Source organism: Halichoeres trimaculatus, unplaced genomic scaffold, assembly GCF_033239565.1.
Source record: "Halichoeres trimaculatus isolate MK-OKI-2021-1 unplaced genomic scaffold, fHalTri1.1 fHalTri1_scaffold_19, whole genome shotgun sequence".
Lineage (NCBI taxonomy): Eukaryota > Metazoa > Chordata > Actinopteri > Labriformes > Labridae > Halichoeres > Halichoeres trimaculatus.
The window spans coordinates 18,110,948-18,124,883 of NW_027437197.1; the positions used below are offsets into that span (position 1 = coordinate 18,110,948).

General features: G+C 41.8%; 1 protein-coding gene across 7 annotated transcripts in view; it reads left to right on the plus strand.

Moving 5' to 3' along the window:
• The window catches only part of LOC141808922 (dedicator of cytokinesis protein 9), an 85,793-nt gene that overhangs the window by 30,640 nt on the left and 41,217 nt on the right, over positions 1-13,936 (plus strand). For 6 of the 7 annotated variants that reach the window (XM_074695728.1, XM_074695727.1, XM_074695729.1 and 3 more), the window contains exon 2: positions 9,205-9,321. In XM_074695728.1, coding sequence (XP_074551829.1) covers positions 9,205-9,321 — 117 coding nt within the window. Of the gene's footprint in view, positions 1-5,219; positions 5,467-9,204; positions 9,322-13,936 lie in introns of those variants that run through there. The other variant, XM_074695726.1, reaches the window with a different exon arrangement.

Consider the following 13,936-nt stretch of genomic DNA (forward strand, 5'->3'; position numbering starts at 1 on the left):
CTGAATACTCTTATTTTCTGACTCTGCTGGGTGAGAACACTGTCTTCTCCTCATGATTACATCCTGTTATTCTTGATGCCATTGTATCCCACATCCTACTACAGTGATGGGACTAACAGAGCCTGTTGTGTCATTATCACCTTTATGTTCAAAAGCTTAGAGTACACTACTCTCCAGGGGGGGGTTAGACTGTAATCAAGCCTCAGGACAGAGGGTTCTGGTCCTGCTGCTGTAGCAGAGCGGTGAGGGGTGGGTCGTGTTTTTGTTACATTCCTGGTTACACCCTGTTTTGCTTTGGCTGCTTTATGCTGGGAAGGTCCAGTGATTGCATCAAGCCTGTGTTATGTAATTAAAGAGCCCAGTCACAGCACTATCCAGGCTGAGAATAATGACTTGATATATGTGTCTAATATTAAGCTTGCTAAAATGAGTTTCATAATAACGTCTTTCTGAGTAAACAAGACGGTTAGTGTCCAAATCTTAAACCTTTAAAGATCCCATATTATGCTTCTTTTCTGCAGTTTAATATGGATTATTGATGTCTTCATTAAATGGCAGTAGCATGTTTTGGTCCAAAATGACAATAAATCAAGCACAGCAGCATTGTTTCCAGGCTCTCATAGCCCCTCTGTTCAGAACGCTCTGATTTAGTGGGCGTGACCTTCATATGTAAATGAGCCACCGCTGATACCGCCCTGCTCTTCCACGCCACTGAGAGTGGCGCCACAAGCTCTGAGTGCACAATGTTTAGAAAACAGCAAAGCTCGTTTACTGTAACATTAAAGGCTAAAACAACAGGCTAACCACAGCTAAAGTTAGCATCCTGAAGCTAACGCAAAGACAGGGGGGACACTGAGGAAAAGCTCTTACATCTGCTCCACAGCACACAGCATTTAAAATACTCACATTTCCAGGGTCCGAGGTTGGACCAGTCTATTCTCTAGCCCTCTGTTGTACTGTTCAAAATTGGAAAAGCAGTCAGCTGTGAAGTGACCAGCACACACATGCACAGTTTTACTGTGTGTAGCTGGCACATTTCCTTGATAAATGAACTCTAGCCACTTAGTCTTGTCTTCTTCCAAGGTGGGAAGCTTGTGCATGGAACTATGTGGCTGATTACTGCCAAAAACAGAGCAGTGATGGCTCTTCAACTCCGGCATTCTCCTCCCCGCTGCTGGAGAGATTTCTCTTCAGTAGCAAGAAGGGGAGTCGGCGGGGTAGAGGTTTGGGGGTATCTGCTCCGGTGGACCAATCAGGTCAGACTTGCTCCTGATTGGTCAAAAAAGGGAATCGCTGACGTCGGCAAATCCCCAAAATCCAAACGGCTTGTTTTAGGTCAAGATTTTACATTCACAAGCACTACTAAGCACAGGTTTTGTCATCAAATATCACATTTTGTGGGCTGGGAGGAAAGCCGAAGACCCACAAATTTCACTAAAAGACTTAATAAAGGAATTTTTGCATAATTTGGGACCTTTAAATGCAGAGTAATAGTGACGGACACAGTGAAGAAGGAGGACGAAGGCAAAAAGTTAAACTCATCATTAAATCTGGTCAACATACTGTGCCATATAGATAATAAATTAACTTCATTAGCTTTCTGCTGTATGTGGTTCTCATCATATTTGACCATCCAGAAACAATATAGTTGCACATGATTTGCAATATGGATAGTTGTATTAAAAGGAATTACATAATTAGATTAGTAGACAGTTATTGTGACATAAGGAATTAAAATTGAGTCCCATGTTTGTCTCTCCACCCAGTTTGGTTTCAGTTATGTCACATTAAAAGTGATGAAGCATTAAAAGTCATGTATGGCCTTTACATTGTCATTCTGCCTCACTGAACCCTTGAATCACTTCTCTTATCTCCAACACAACACAAAAACTCCTCCATATTCTCTACAAAGCATATTCAAGTGTCTTTAAACTGAATACACTTTTTCCCCCCACAACATCCTGTTAGCTGTCGGCTTTTGGCCATTGCAAACTCTTTGTGTGTTTGTTCTGCCGCTAAAAGGGCTCAGTGTGCCTTCCTGTTCCGACCAAAAACGCCAGCTTTTCCCGAAAGAAACGCTTTTGTTATTATTTCCAGGGATAAATCTGCAAAACACTGCAAGCACTGGCATTGTTTTAGGGACAAACTTTGTAAGCACTGAACAGCACCAGTATGTACAGTGGATATAAAAAAGAGACTCTTTGAAGCTACTTATCTTCTTCAGAGGAAAGGGAGGTTTGTACAAACTTAGAGATCAAAGTTAACATCTAGTTTTGTAATGTAGCGTTACTTTTTAATCATAGTTAATTTCATTAGAGGAAATGTCTAATAATGCCATCAGACTATCACTGTAGCCTGTGGGCCTACGCTTTACAGCTGTGTTGGACAGTTACTAACAAAGTGAACAGTTTTGTTGGGTGTTGAGTGTATTCCAGAGATGAAACAGTAAATGTGTTTTTTAAAAGATTTCTGACCTCGAGGTTGTGGTTAAAGGAGAAAGAGGCAGCGAGAAACCTCTCTGCATGTGATAAACACACTCTGAAAAATTCCTCTATGCTTGTTACCTACTTATGATTAACTTTTGAAGCATTTTGTTTTAAAAGCATCACATTTTTGTTCAGTGATGTAAATGATGACTCACTGTGTGTCCCTTTAAGTCAGCTCAGAGCACTGATGTGCCCTCAGGAACACACAGATTATAGAAAATATGCTGCCTGCTTCAACCCAATGCTCAGTTTTTGCTTGTATGCCTTTAGCACCCACACAGTCCCTATAGAGGTTTAAAGCAATACTGATCCACACACATGCCAGAGGGGACGTTGATGTCATTGTCAGCTCTTTTATGTTTTGTACAAGATTTCCCAAACAGGAATGACCTGTTCTCATTTCAAAGTCTGTTTTTGACTTCAAATACCATGAAGCTGTCTTTAGTGGATTAGTGAGAGCATAACTAGGTTCATTTGGGGCACGGTCAAGCTTCAGGGGCTCCCTGGAGGCTTACAGTTTGGGACACACATCAGCTAAACATCCCCGCTTAATGTCACGCTTCAAGCTCTTCACCCTCCTCTCTATCACCCCACCTTCACGCCCACTTTCCTGTCTCTACTGTCACTTTCCTACAGTAGCAACAAACTGTTAAGCAAACAGATTAAAATGATAGATAGGTAGACTACTTTAAAATTAAAGAAAGAAGTCCTGCAGGTCTGGCAACTTTAGGCTGAGGACAAGTTATGAGATGGAGCGTGTAGTAACAGGCCCGTGTGTTGTGCTGCTGTGGTGAGGAGACAGCTAACGTTGGCTAAGAGCTAACTGAGCCTTAATCTACACAACAAACAAAATGAGTTGCATTACTGATTTATGAAACTAGCCACACCTGGTAAGATACCACAGAGATGTGCTAACTTCTACTAATCCTTTAAGACTCAGTGTGTGGCTAGGCTAATGCTAACAGATTCTGTCTTTTTGTGTCAAGGTTTTTCAACCACTTTGGCCTTTTTTGGACAGGACTGCGTAAAGCAAATAGGCAAGGTCAAGAAATGGACCAGCAACTTCTACAAAAAGAACCATAGCCTCTGTACATAGGGCGCATGCTTAACTATAGCAACACAGTGGATATTGAGTGACATATATTTTGGTTTGAGTAACTGGCACAAATTGGATTTTGATGGATATTTTGTCAGTGGATAGATATCAAATTTTTTTTTCTACATTCTTAGACAGAACCATTTTGTTGAATAGCTTTTTATAAGCAGCACTTCACTCATTAATCTTTAACATATATAGATGTAAATATGTTGGTTTGAAATAAAAACTTATTAACAGTTAAGCCATGGATGGTGTCATCTGTAAAAAGAGAGCGGTGAATCAGTTTTTATATTGACTTTTATATCGACTGTGACGAGTTGGCTGAGGTGTCATGAACATTTTGGACCAATAGTGAACAATTACTGCAGCTGCAATGAGCAAATATTTTCATTGCTGATTGATCAGTTTTGTTTAGTCTATAAAATCTCAGAGTTTGGGGGAAAATTGCCAGAGATAATATGACAGGGCCAACACTGAGATTTCAGAGTGTCTGATTTTGGCTGATCAACTTTTTAAAACTCAAAAAAAAAAACTGATATTAATTGAATATGTCAAAGAGAGAAAAAAAAAAAAAAAAAAGGTGATTATTTTGAATCAATCAACGTATTGATAAATTTTTCAGATTATTCAGTGTTTTAGTCACAGATGGCTGTAGAGCATTTAGTGTTACCACACTGCAAATTTCACTTACATAATGATTCCAACATAATTCTACGCACATTCATTTCCTTTGATCGTTGTGAAATCTAACACTGATCTTGACGAACTACCCGTGCCTGTGTGGGGGCCTTGGGATCATGTGACAGTGGCCTGGGAGCAGCTGGTTAGCTGACCTAGCCCCTCCCCCCTTCGCCTTCAGCTCGGACACAGGCGTGAAAAGATAACATCCTCCCCTGCTGTGGCCCTCTGAGGAATCTGTGGGTCTGGTCCTCTCCTAGGTGGGTTGCGTGGGGCTGCATTGGGCTGGAATGCCCCTGGAGCAGTTGCATCAACAAGGGTAGAGAAAGAAGCTGGTTCCTGATCAGTGCTCCCCGTGATCTCTATCTGTTTCTGTGACTCATGTTTGCCTTTCACATGACTAATTCATATACAGTGTATGCAGAGATGGTTGTCTTATCTACTCCTAATGTGGGTCATACTTGTGCATGTTGTCCCTAAAATCAGAGGAGCTCAGTCCGGCAGTTTATCTGTAATGTTTCCGCGTCAAATCTCTGAAATCACTGCAGTTGACTTGTTACTTTTTGCCCTCGTGTGCTGCAACTTTTCTATAAATACTCCAGTGGTTGCTTTGAACATTGTGCCGGCACGCATGGGATTGAAGTGGCCCATTGTTGTCTCATTCTGTCCTCTTCACAACACTCTTTTTTCAGCTGTCCCTCACAAGACGTGGACAGTCTCTGAGCAGACTGTAATACTTGAGGAATGTGTGTCTTTTGTTTGTCTTTGTCAGCCCTGTGTCACTGTGCAGGTGGATACTGTGGGGTCAGATAACTTTATTGTGTGTGTGTGTGAGGGTGTGTGTGTGTGTGAGGGTGTTTAACTCCCCCAGGCAGCACAGCTGAGTGTGGGAGGGGCCATCTCCTCAGCCTGGGTGTGAGTGTGTGGCTCTCAGAGACAGAGCAGTCTGACGGAGGGAGGGCATGAGCACGAGTCTGTGAGGAGACGCTTTCCAAACTTTTTCCAAGCACCTGTGTTTCGCTTTGTTGGATATGCTGGCGGTGCTGCGCTTTTTGGGATCTCACTTGGAGTTATCACACAGCTGTTGACATGCAGGGGCGAGCTGGTAAAGCTCCTAAGAAGGAGCTGGTCATTGAGAGTCCGCAGCAGTACAGGAGTTTGTCTACAGCTGAGGCTGAGGTGGACTCAGTGCCACAGGTGGTGGTAAGTCAATCAAGGATTTCTTCGTAAGACGGATACAACTTCTTGTTTCTGGCCTGGGGAACAGATCGCCTTAAAGTGCTCAGGGTTGTAAAGGTTAATAATAGTTGTATAATCTCAGAGCAGGTGTCATGTGAGCATCTACTTCTGTCATCCCTTTCATTTAACACATTCCCAACACACTCTTCAAATCTGCAACTTTTGCACCAGCAAAAAAACAGAGTTTCAACTTTACCAGCAGTTAGCTACCTGGAGGAACCCAGGGCAGAGTTTACAGAGGTCTATTCTTAAAGATGACCTTGGCTCGTAAAGAATTTTATTTGGCTCAAAAGTCCACTCTGTGATAACTTCCTAGTGTTGCCATGAAGCTGTGTAATGAATCATCTTCAGAGTAATCTAAACAGTCGGTGGCAGAAGTGTCAGTAAGCAGAGAGGCACTACACAGCACCATTGTTCGTTGCTGTAAGAGGGTGCAGTGATGGGAGAAGTGGGTGTTACAGCTTAACAGCTGCTGGATCACTGTGCTGAGGGAGTGGAGGAGATGGATTCACGAGTTTGTTTTTAAGCTCTTTCCAGGAATCACTGTCTGATAAGTTTTGTGAACAATTTATTTTTAGTTACTCAGAAGTTTTTTTGGCATAAATAAGAAGTTTTAACTTTCTGCAAGTCATAACCCTGACAACTGTTTACACGAAAAACTACTAAAAGGACAATAATTCAGCACAAAGTTTGGACTTGGCATTTCAGAAATGGTCCAAACTGTGGGTAGAGGGAATGACCAAGCTCTTCGTTGTGTACATACATTCTCCTGCTCAGCAGAGAGTGGACTGTGTGGTTGACCACCTTCGGCCACTGACAAAGCAGCGTGAGAGAGCCCTGAGGGTTCAGATGAAAAACCAGTCAGCAACAATAGAGTGGAGTTGGAAATCCATTACTGGTGAAGAGGGCTGCAAAATTCCAGGAATTTCAAAGTTGGAAACTTTCCACGGGAATTTTTGAGTCATTTTTTATGGAATGTGGGGAATTTATATTAAATGCACTTACCTGGTCATATACGTGTATAGGGATGGGTGAGTACTGGAATTAGTATCGGGTCAATACCAGACTGTTTTCAAGGTATCAGAACTTGTGAAGGTTGCAGATATCAGCAGCCGATACTCAAGGCAAAAAAAATCGTATGTCGAGCCAGTCCTCCTGGCCAATAGTTGCCGCTACTTGCTGTTAAACTTACAGTTAAACTGTTTTATTTTGCACTTCTGTTTATTTTAAAAATTCTTGAACTCTGACAGTTGTTAGTTTTATTTTACACTTTTGTTAATATCTTAAAAAAATTGTAAACTCAGAAAGATTTGTTTTTGTTTTATTCTGAACTAACTGGAAGACTGACTGTGCTGTCTTTGACCACAATGATCTGTCACTGTGAATTAAAATAGTATGTATTAAAAGTACTAGAAGTATCAATACTCGATATCAGTGGGTACTTGTGAGGGAGTACTCATACTGATGTTGATCTGAATAAAAGTGGTATCAAATAGGGATGCACGATTTATTGGTATCAATATCGTTATCTGCCAATATTGGTAATTTTCTTAACATATAGGCATCGGCCAATGTGTAAAAGTGGGCCAATATTTACTCATTAGCTGCCATTTTTAGAGCATCTTGAACAATCTTTCAAGACCCAAATAATGTAGTTTTCTATGACTATGTAAACACCCAAAGTACCTAAGAAGAGTGGACTCATAAAAACTCTTCTTTTATGTCTCTCTGCCTGTTTTTGATCAAAAAAAAACAGACAAAACATACTTTTTTGATCGCGTTTATCTGGGGCGCTCCATCCTTAGATCCTCTCCATGGTCGTCTTTTCTCATGATCACAGCACTCTTTTTTTTAACCAATAGTGATATTGGTTAATGTTGGTTATTGGCCATAACAGCAATATTAATATTGGGTATTGGTATCTGCCAAAGTTTTTATATCCGTGCATCCCTAGGATCGAACATCTTTATACATGTATGAATATTAAACATTTGGGTTTGTTATGATTACACATGCATGAAAACATGTCTAGTGCAATAATTTCAAAATGATGGGGATTTTTCCTAACTTAGTCTAGCCTTAGCCTTACCTGAAATCTACTGGAAATTTTCCACCCCTTTGCAGCCTTACCAGGGAAAAAGGGAGCCATGCCTTTTAAAGTGGGGTCAAAACTCGTTTTAAGGCAGAGCAGCTTTAAAATACAGCTTCTGTAGAGATTTAAGATGGTAAAAGGAAAAGTTTTGAGTCTTTTAACTCTAGATCCTGACCCCAGATACCTTCTCTTAAAGTAGGTGTTTAGTCTCCTGTTTCTGGACTCTGGTTCATAGTGACAATACAGCCTGCTGTCCTGAAAGTGCCACTGTCTGGTAAAGGGTATCTGCTCTGTGTGTAGACATGGACAGATTAAAACTGCCCCAGACAACACAATGACACAAACACACACGCAAACATCCAATCTCTTTCATATCTTAATTCCTTCCTGACTTACCCGTCCTACCTGCAGAAATCTTTGCACCAGTGGATTTGCTAATGTCCTGATAAAGCTGTCAGATGAGACATGACATGGACAGACAAAACAAAAGAGCGACTCTGACTCAGAATTTCATTAGATTGGAACAAAGTTGGAGTTATTTGTTTCAGTTCAGTATCACACCAAACTCTTATCAGTCTTGATGAATCTTGTACTCAGTTATCAGATTTTTTCTGCTTATTCTCAGGCTATAATGTTTGCTTCCTGCCATGCAAGCGCTGTTGCTCACCTTACAGTGACTCTGCCACTTCAGTGAGAAAAAACTGAACTGATAATGTCAAAACCTGCTTAAGCTGGCAGACAAGTTGGCACCGTCGTTTCCCCTCCTCGTCCTTGAAAACTGACACACCGTCCTTGGCGCTCAGAGCCGTGCTTTGTTATTAACAAGGTTGCTAGCAACATGCATTTAAGCATCTCCATGACTCTCCCTCTGAGATCATGCCGGCGTTATCGGCCCCAGATGTGGAAGCAACATGTGAGCCGTTGCACATGTCACTCAGGCCTGAAGTCTGCCGATGCGTCACTGTTCATTTTGCTCTCTGTCGTCTCTCCGGCTGTGAGTTCATCCTCCCATCCCATCAGCTGGAAGTGTTGACAGCTTGCTCTCTGCCTAATGGCTACTGCGTCTCTGCAGCTCTCTCCAGGCTCTGCGAACAGGGTTTAGTGGGTCAGTGCTTAAACACTGCGAGGACCCTACATCATGACTGACATAAATCTATAATCGCCCTTTGATGACATCGGCCACATCTGCTCCGGGGAGTCAGCTACTATACATCATCTGACTCACCGTTCGTTTGTTTGTTTCATGCCAGAGGGGATAATTGTGTTCTTTGAGGTGATTAACACTGAAACGAAATGTATTTCTTACATGTCATGCACGATTGCTTTCACATAGGGATAAGCTCATCAAGACTTCTCCTGCTGCTGCTGAGATTGATGTGTTTTCTGTGGGCATATAGAGACTGATTGCTGTGTAACTAACAGATAGAGCGTTATGTTGTTTCACAGGACAGATTGATCCATCAAAGAGGCCTGTCTTTGCAGTGCAACATCCCTGCCAACATGAACAGATATTTTCCTTGTCAGTGTGATCAGCTTTTGCACAGATTGTATAAACCTCTTTTAAATATGATCATGTCCCACTAAGAGTGTCTTCCATTTTTGTTTTCCAGGTGAAACCGAAGGTGATCGAGCCGCTGGACTATGAAAATGTGCTGGTGCAGAGGAAGACACAAATCCTCAGTGATGTCCTCAGAGAAATGCTGCAGTTCCCCCTGGAGGACTTTGAGGTGAGTTTTGCACCTGTTTCCAAAATGCACCACATTTGGAAAAACAGTTGCAAAAGCAGTGCTGTGGTGAAGCTGGCAGTTTTGCAGCTGTGGAGTGAGATTTAAGGGATAGAAGTGATGCAGAAGCTCAGGAAGGTGTAGCAGCACTGCTAGATTTAGGGCTTTGTTTCCATTTGAGGCTCCTCTTTAACTGATGTGGAAAATGAGGCACTTTGGGAAAAACATATCTCTGGTTTAATGGCGCAACTTTTGGATGGAAAGATTTCCCAGCTGGATTGTTTACACCATTGCTCATTAAGAAGTGTTTTTGAGAATTTGCTCCATATAAGGACAAAAAATCTATTTTTTGTCCGTTCGACATCATTATCCTCCCACCCACTCGTGTGTGTTTCATTTGTTGTCTTTTCCTCTGGCCAGGGTGTGGCGGCTGTTGTGAGTCCAGGGTGGGGTCGTTCACACAGGCTTTCTTACTGTTTACATCCCTGTGCCGCAGCAAGCGTGGGGTCAGGTTGGCCGTCTGTTTAACTGGCTCATTCTGTCTCCAGTGTTGTGACAGCGTAAGCGTTATCTGCGACCACATTGTACCGGACATTCGCTCCCTTCACACGTTTCCACGCTGAGGACGGAAAATCTAAAGTGGAAATCTGGCTTTCAGCGCTGGCTCTTCAGGAAACGAGACTTCTTTGAAAGATGTTCCTGCTCGCAGCAATGAGTCGAGCATATCATCACATCTGACCCTGTCACTCCGCCTCACGGTCCAGTGGAAATTTTATAGAGTCTGGGATTTTATTGTTATAGCTCTCATGGCAGGGAGAGTCCAGGGTTTCTCACAGTGATGACTTTAACATCTTTTGTCTGAATGCTTACGGTGGAGAATATGACAGCATGAGTGAGAAGGATTTCTGATTTATCAACTGTAACACGAGTTGTAAAAATATACTGTTCATTATTTCATGGTGTTATAAAACTTCCTTTCTGTCCTCGACCTTTCCCTGTGATCAATTTGCCTGACATTGACGGGACTTAGGGATTTCCCAAAAATCTGCAGCCACAGCACAGAGAGAGTGAAGTTAATCACCAAAGCAGCACTGCGGGTGAAAAGATCAATGAGAGGAATTTTCTAGGAAAGAGCAAAGAATAACTCTTCTCCATCGTTACACTTTTAAGGTTTAGCTCCAAGCCAACAGGTGTTAAACTACAAAACAGATCTGCTCGCAAGGATAGCTTTACGTGCAAAGAGCTGCAAAGTTTGGCTACATCTTACCAAAGCAAAAGACAAAGAGAAGAAGAAATGCAGCTTATGTTGCAAAATATTTTCTTGCAAGGGGGAACACAATCACCACAGCCAAGCACAACAGCATTTTGTATCAAATTAAACCTAAATGCTTCAGCTTGTACTGTTGGGAACTGAAGAAACTCTGTCAACTCCACCACAGAGCAGCTGTGATTATCACACCCAAACGTTGTAACAAGTCCCGTCAGTGAAAAAAAATATCCTGAAAAACCTGAAATCCACTGGATAAAAGCTGATGTAAAGAGATTATATAAGGTTGTATTAAGATGTGTTCAAGGTGGGGGAGAAAAAGTCACTTGTTAAGCAACCAATTTGTTCAATCTTCTCTCATATTTTCCAGAAATATAAAAGACTCGATGGTTGAATTGACAAGGAATTGGATCATTTAAGTGGCTGTGAGGAGTTTGAAAGTGAAAGTCTCCCTTCTAGATATATGCCTGATTGTAATCCACACTTTAAAATGAGATTATCAGCACCAATATTGCTGGTTACAGGTTATTTTAAATTGCTAATTCTCAGCTTCCATTTCTGGTCAACCAGGACCAGATTGATCTACAGCACGTCTAGGTTTCTATGACAACGCCACGCCAGCTGAGGAAGTTTGGTAGTAAGAAGAGATAGAACACAGAGATCTATCTTCTTCTCTCCTGAAAACGATTTCTGTGATTAATTTTGCAATGATGGTGGACAATGGAGCCAAACTGTCAGACAGTAAAAGGACAGAAGAGCAGAAGAAAGAAAAACAGGAGAGAGATACAGCCCAAGCTAAAGGCTAATTAGCATTTGGCTCAGTCTGTATCACTCTAAAACAGAGAGGCTAAACTGTTTGTGCTAACGTTCATTCCAACCCACAGTCAGCAGTTATTCTGCAGTGGTCTGTTCAAACTTGAGAGTCTATCAATAAAATGAAGAGTGAGGCTACGTTAGCTCTGCTTGGTAGATGACTGGCAGGACATAGCTAACCAGGATTTACTAAAGTTATGCCTTAGAGCACCGGGCTGCTAGCTGCACTAAATATCAACGGCTACTAAACTACTTACAAACTGACAGTGTTTACTTGTTGTCACGTTAGCCTACAGATACGTCAGAGCACCGGCTGCTGATAGCGCTAACATATAGCCAGCTGCTACGTCTGCTTGATGTCACGTTTCAAACTGTAGCGCTACGTAACTGTACTGATAGATACCTTACCTCAGCATGTCGTATCCAGTAAAAAGTTGACTTGAACAGAGAAAATTTGTTTCAATCCGATCCTCATTTCACCAAAACAAACACGCCTCACTTAAAGTAATTCACCACAGTGTGCGGAGACTCCAGGCCACAAGGTGGCGAGGGAGTGCAGTTAAAACAGATCCTCCTCACAGCATCTTTAAGGAGGCTAGATTATGGTATCTGTATTAAAAATTAATTAACAGCCCTATTCTCTAAATAGCATGTAGCTTGAGCACAAAATGAAGACATTTTCAGCACAGTAACTTTGATGTTCTTGTCACTTGAGAAGGGACCAAACCAAACCTTTTCTGTATTTGTAATTAAAGGAGTAAAAGTTGAGATTTAAAAACTAAAACTTCTTCCTAATCCACATCACCTAACCTTTGTGTAACTGGTTAAATATCCAATGTGTGTTTTTTGAGCCAAGATTCTTTAAATAAATCCCAGTTTGGTTTTGAACCAAGTCCGGGGTTGTTACAAAGGCGGGGCAGCTTTGACTCCGTCCCCCTGAGCACAACACGTCAGCTTCACGCACAAACCGTACGTTGTAAGGAGCTGACAGGTGATTCTGACTAGAAGAAAAAAAAAAACAGCAGGCACAGTGATTGAACCCAACATCTGCTCTGACTTCCCCAGACTCTTGTTTGAGTGGAGTTTAATCTGCTCCTGTGTCAAGGCTCTCTGTGTTATTTGTGTCACATGGAAACCTTAAAATTCACACAGACAGGAGGAAGTACACAGAGTTTTAGGGGAGGAATCAAGGCCATATCAGGCTGAAGGAGCTCCTCTGTGTGTGTTATTTTAATTTAAAGGTTTTGGCTCGTCCTCAGTAGGAGGAACAACTACCAGGTGGTTTTTTATCTTATCTCCAACTGGAAAATCAAAAGTCATGAGTTGGTACTGTTTTCTGCTTTCAGACAGTGTTTATATCATCTCCATCTGGTTTTGATCTCAAAGCGGTTGGCATGTGGTAGCTCTGTGCAGGTCTCCCTCTCAAGATTTCAGGAAAAATTTGTAGAGGATTACCAGAAGGAGGCCCTTCCTTCCCTTTTGCTCAATACGATTTACACGCTATGCCTGAGCCGCTCCCCACCCTAAAACCTCAAACAGTAATGTTATTCTCTTTATTCAGTCGATTAAGAGGAAATCAGTGTTTCATGTCTCAGAGATAAAGCTGATGTCACTTGAAGTTTTTGAATTTTAGGTGTTTAGTTAGTTTAGTTATAAAAACTTATTAACATGAGTAACCTGTTTGTGGCCTCTGGACCTTCATGCTCTCAGAGGATGGACCAGCCTTCCTGATCCTCCAAACTTACCCTCAGTGTTGCCACAGAGTTAAGTTTAAATCTTGATGGAGTCGTGCTTGGTGAAGCTTCATCCAGAGCTACATCAGGAGAAAATTGAGTTGCTCCCCAGCAACTTGTAGCCCAATTAAATGTTTCCTGCTGCCCACTTCCCGGCTCCCTCTCACCTCCGTGCCTGTTTATTTCTGCTGCCTGAGGCGCAAAGATTGTCATCTTGCCTGCAGGAAACCTGGCTTTCAGAGAGGAAGTGGAGCTTTCAGGTTAACAAATACGAGATCGCTGAGGAATTTCTCATTTACACGAGCGGCACTCAGTTTAATGCAAGGTCAATGAGAAGAAGACAGGGACGAAACGGGAGATGGTAGCTTCGCAGTTTAGCCTGATTTTTATTTCTGATGTTAGGAAATGAGATGATGATGAACTTTATTTACACTTTTCATTGAATTGAACGTTTTTTTTTCTATTCTCACATTCTTAGACACTTTCAGTTTGCATAAAATGTGTTTGCAGATGTGGTTTCTTCTCACAGATAAAAAGCGTGTCACTCACACAAAGGCGACATTCACTCCTTTAAACCCAGTCAGCTGAACTGCTATCACTTGATGATAATGTTTATGTTTCACTCGTGCTCCGAGGATTACATGCAGTTAAATGCGTTTTATTTTTTAATATCAGAACTACTCCTCCTGACAAGATCTTATGGTGACTCTGAGCCTGGTGCACAAAGCAGTTATTATACTTGGTGTGAGTTTGAGAAGAGATTCAGACATCACATGGAGCATAAAGTCAACAGTATAAGAATATC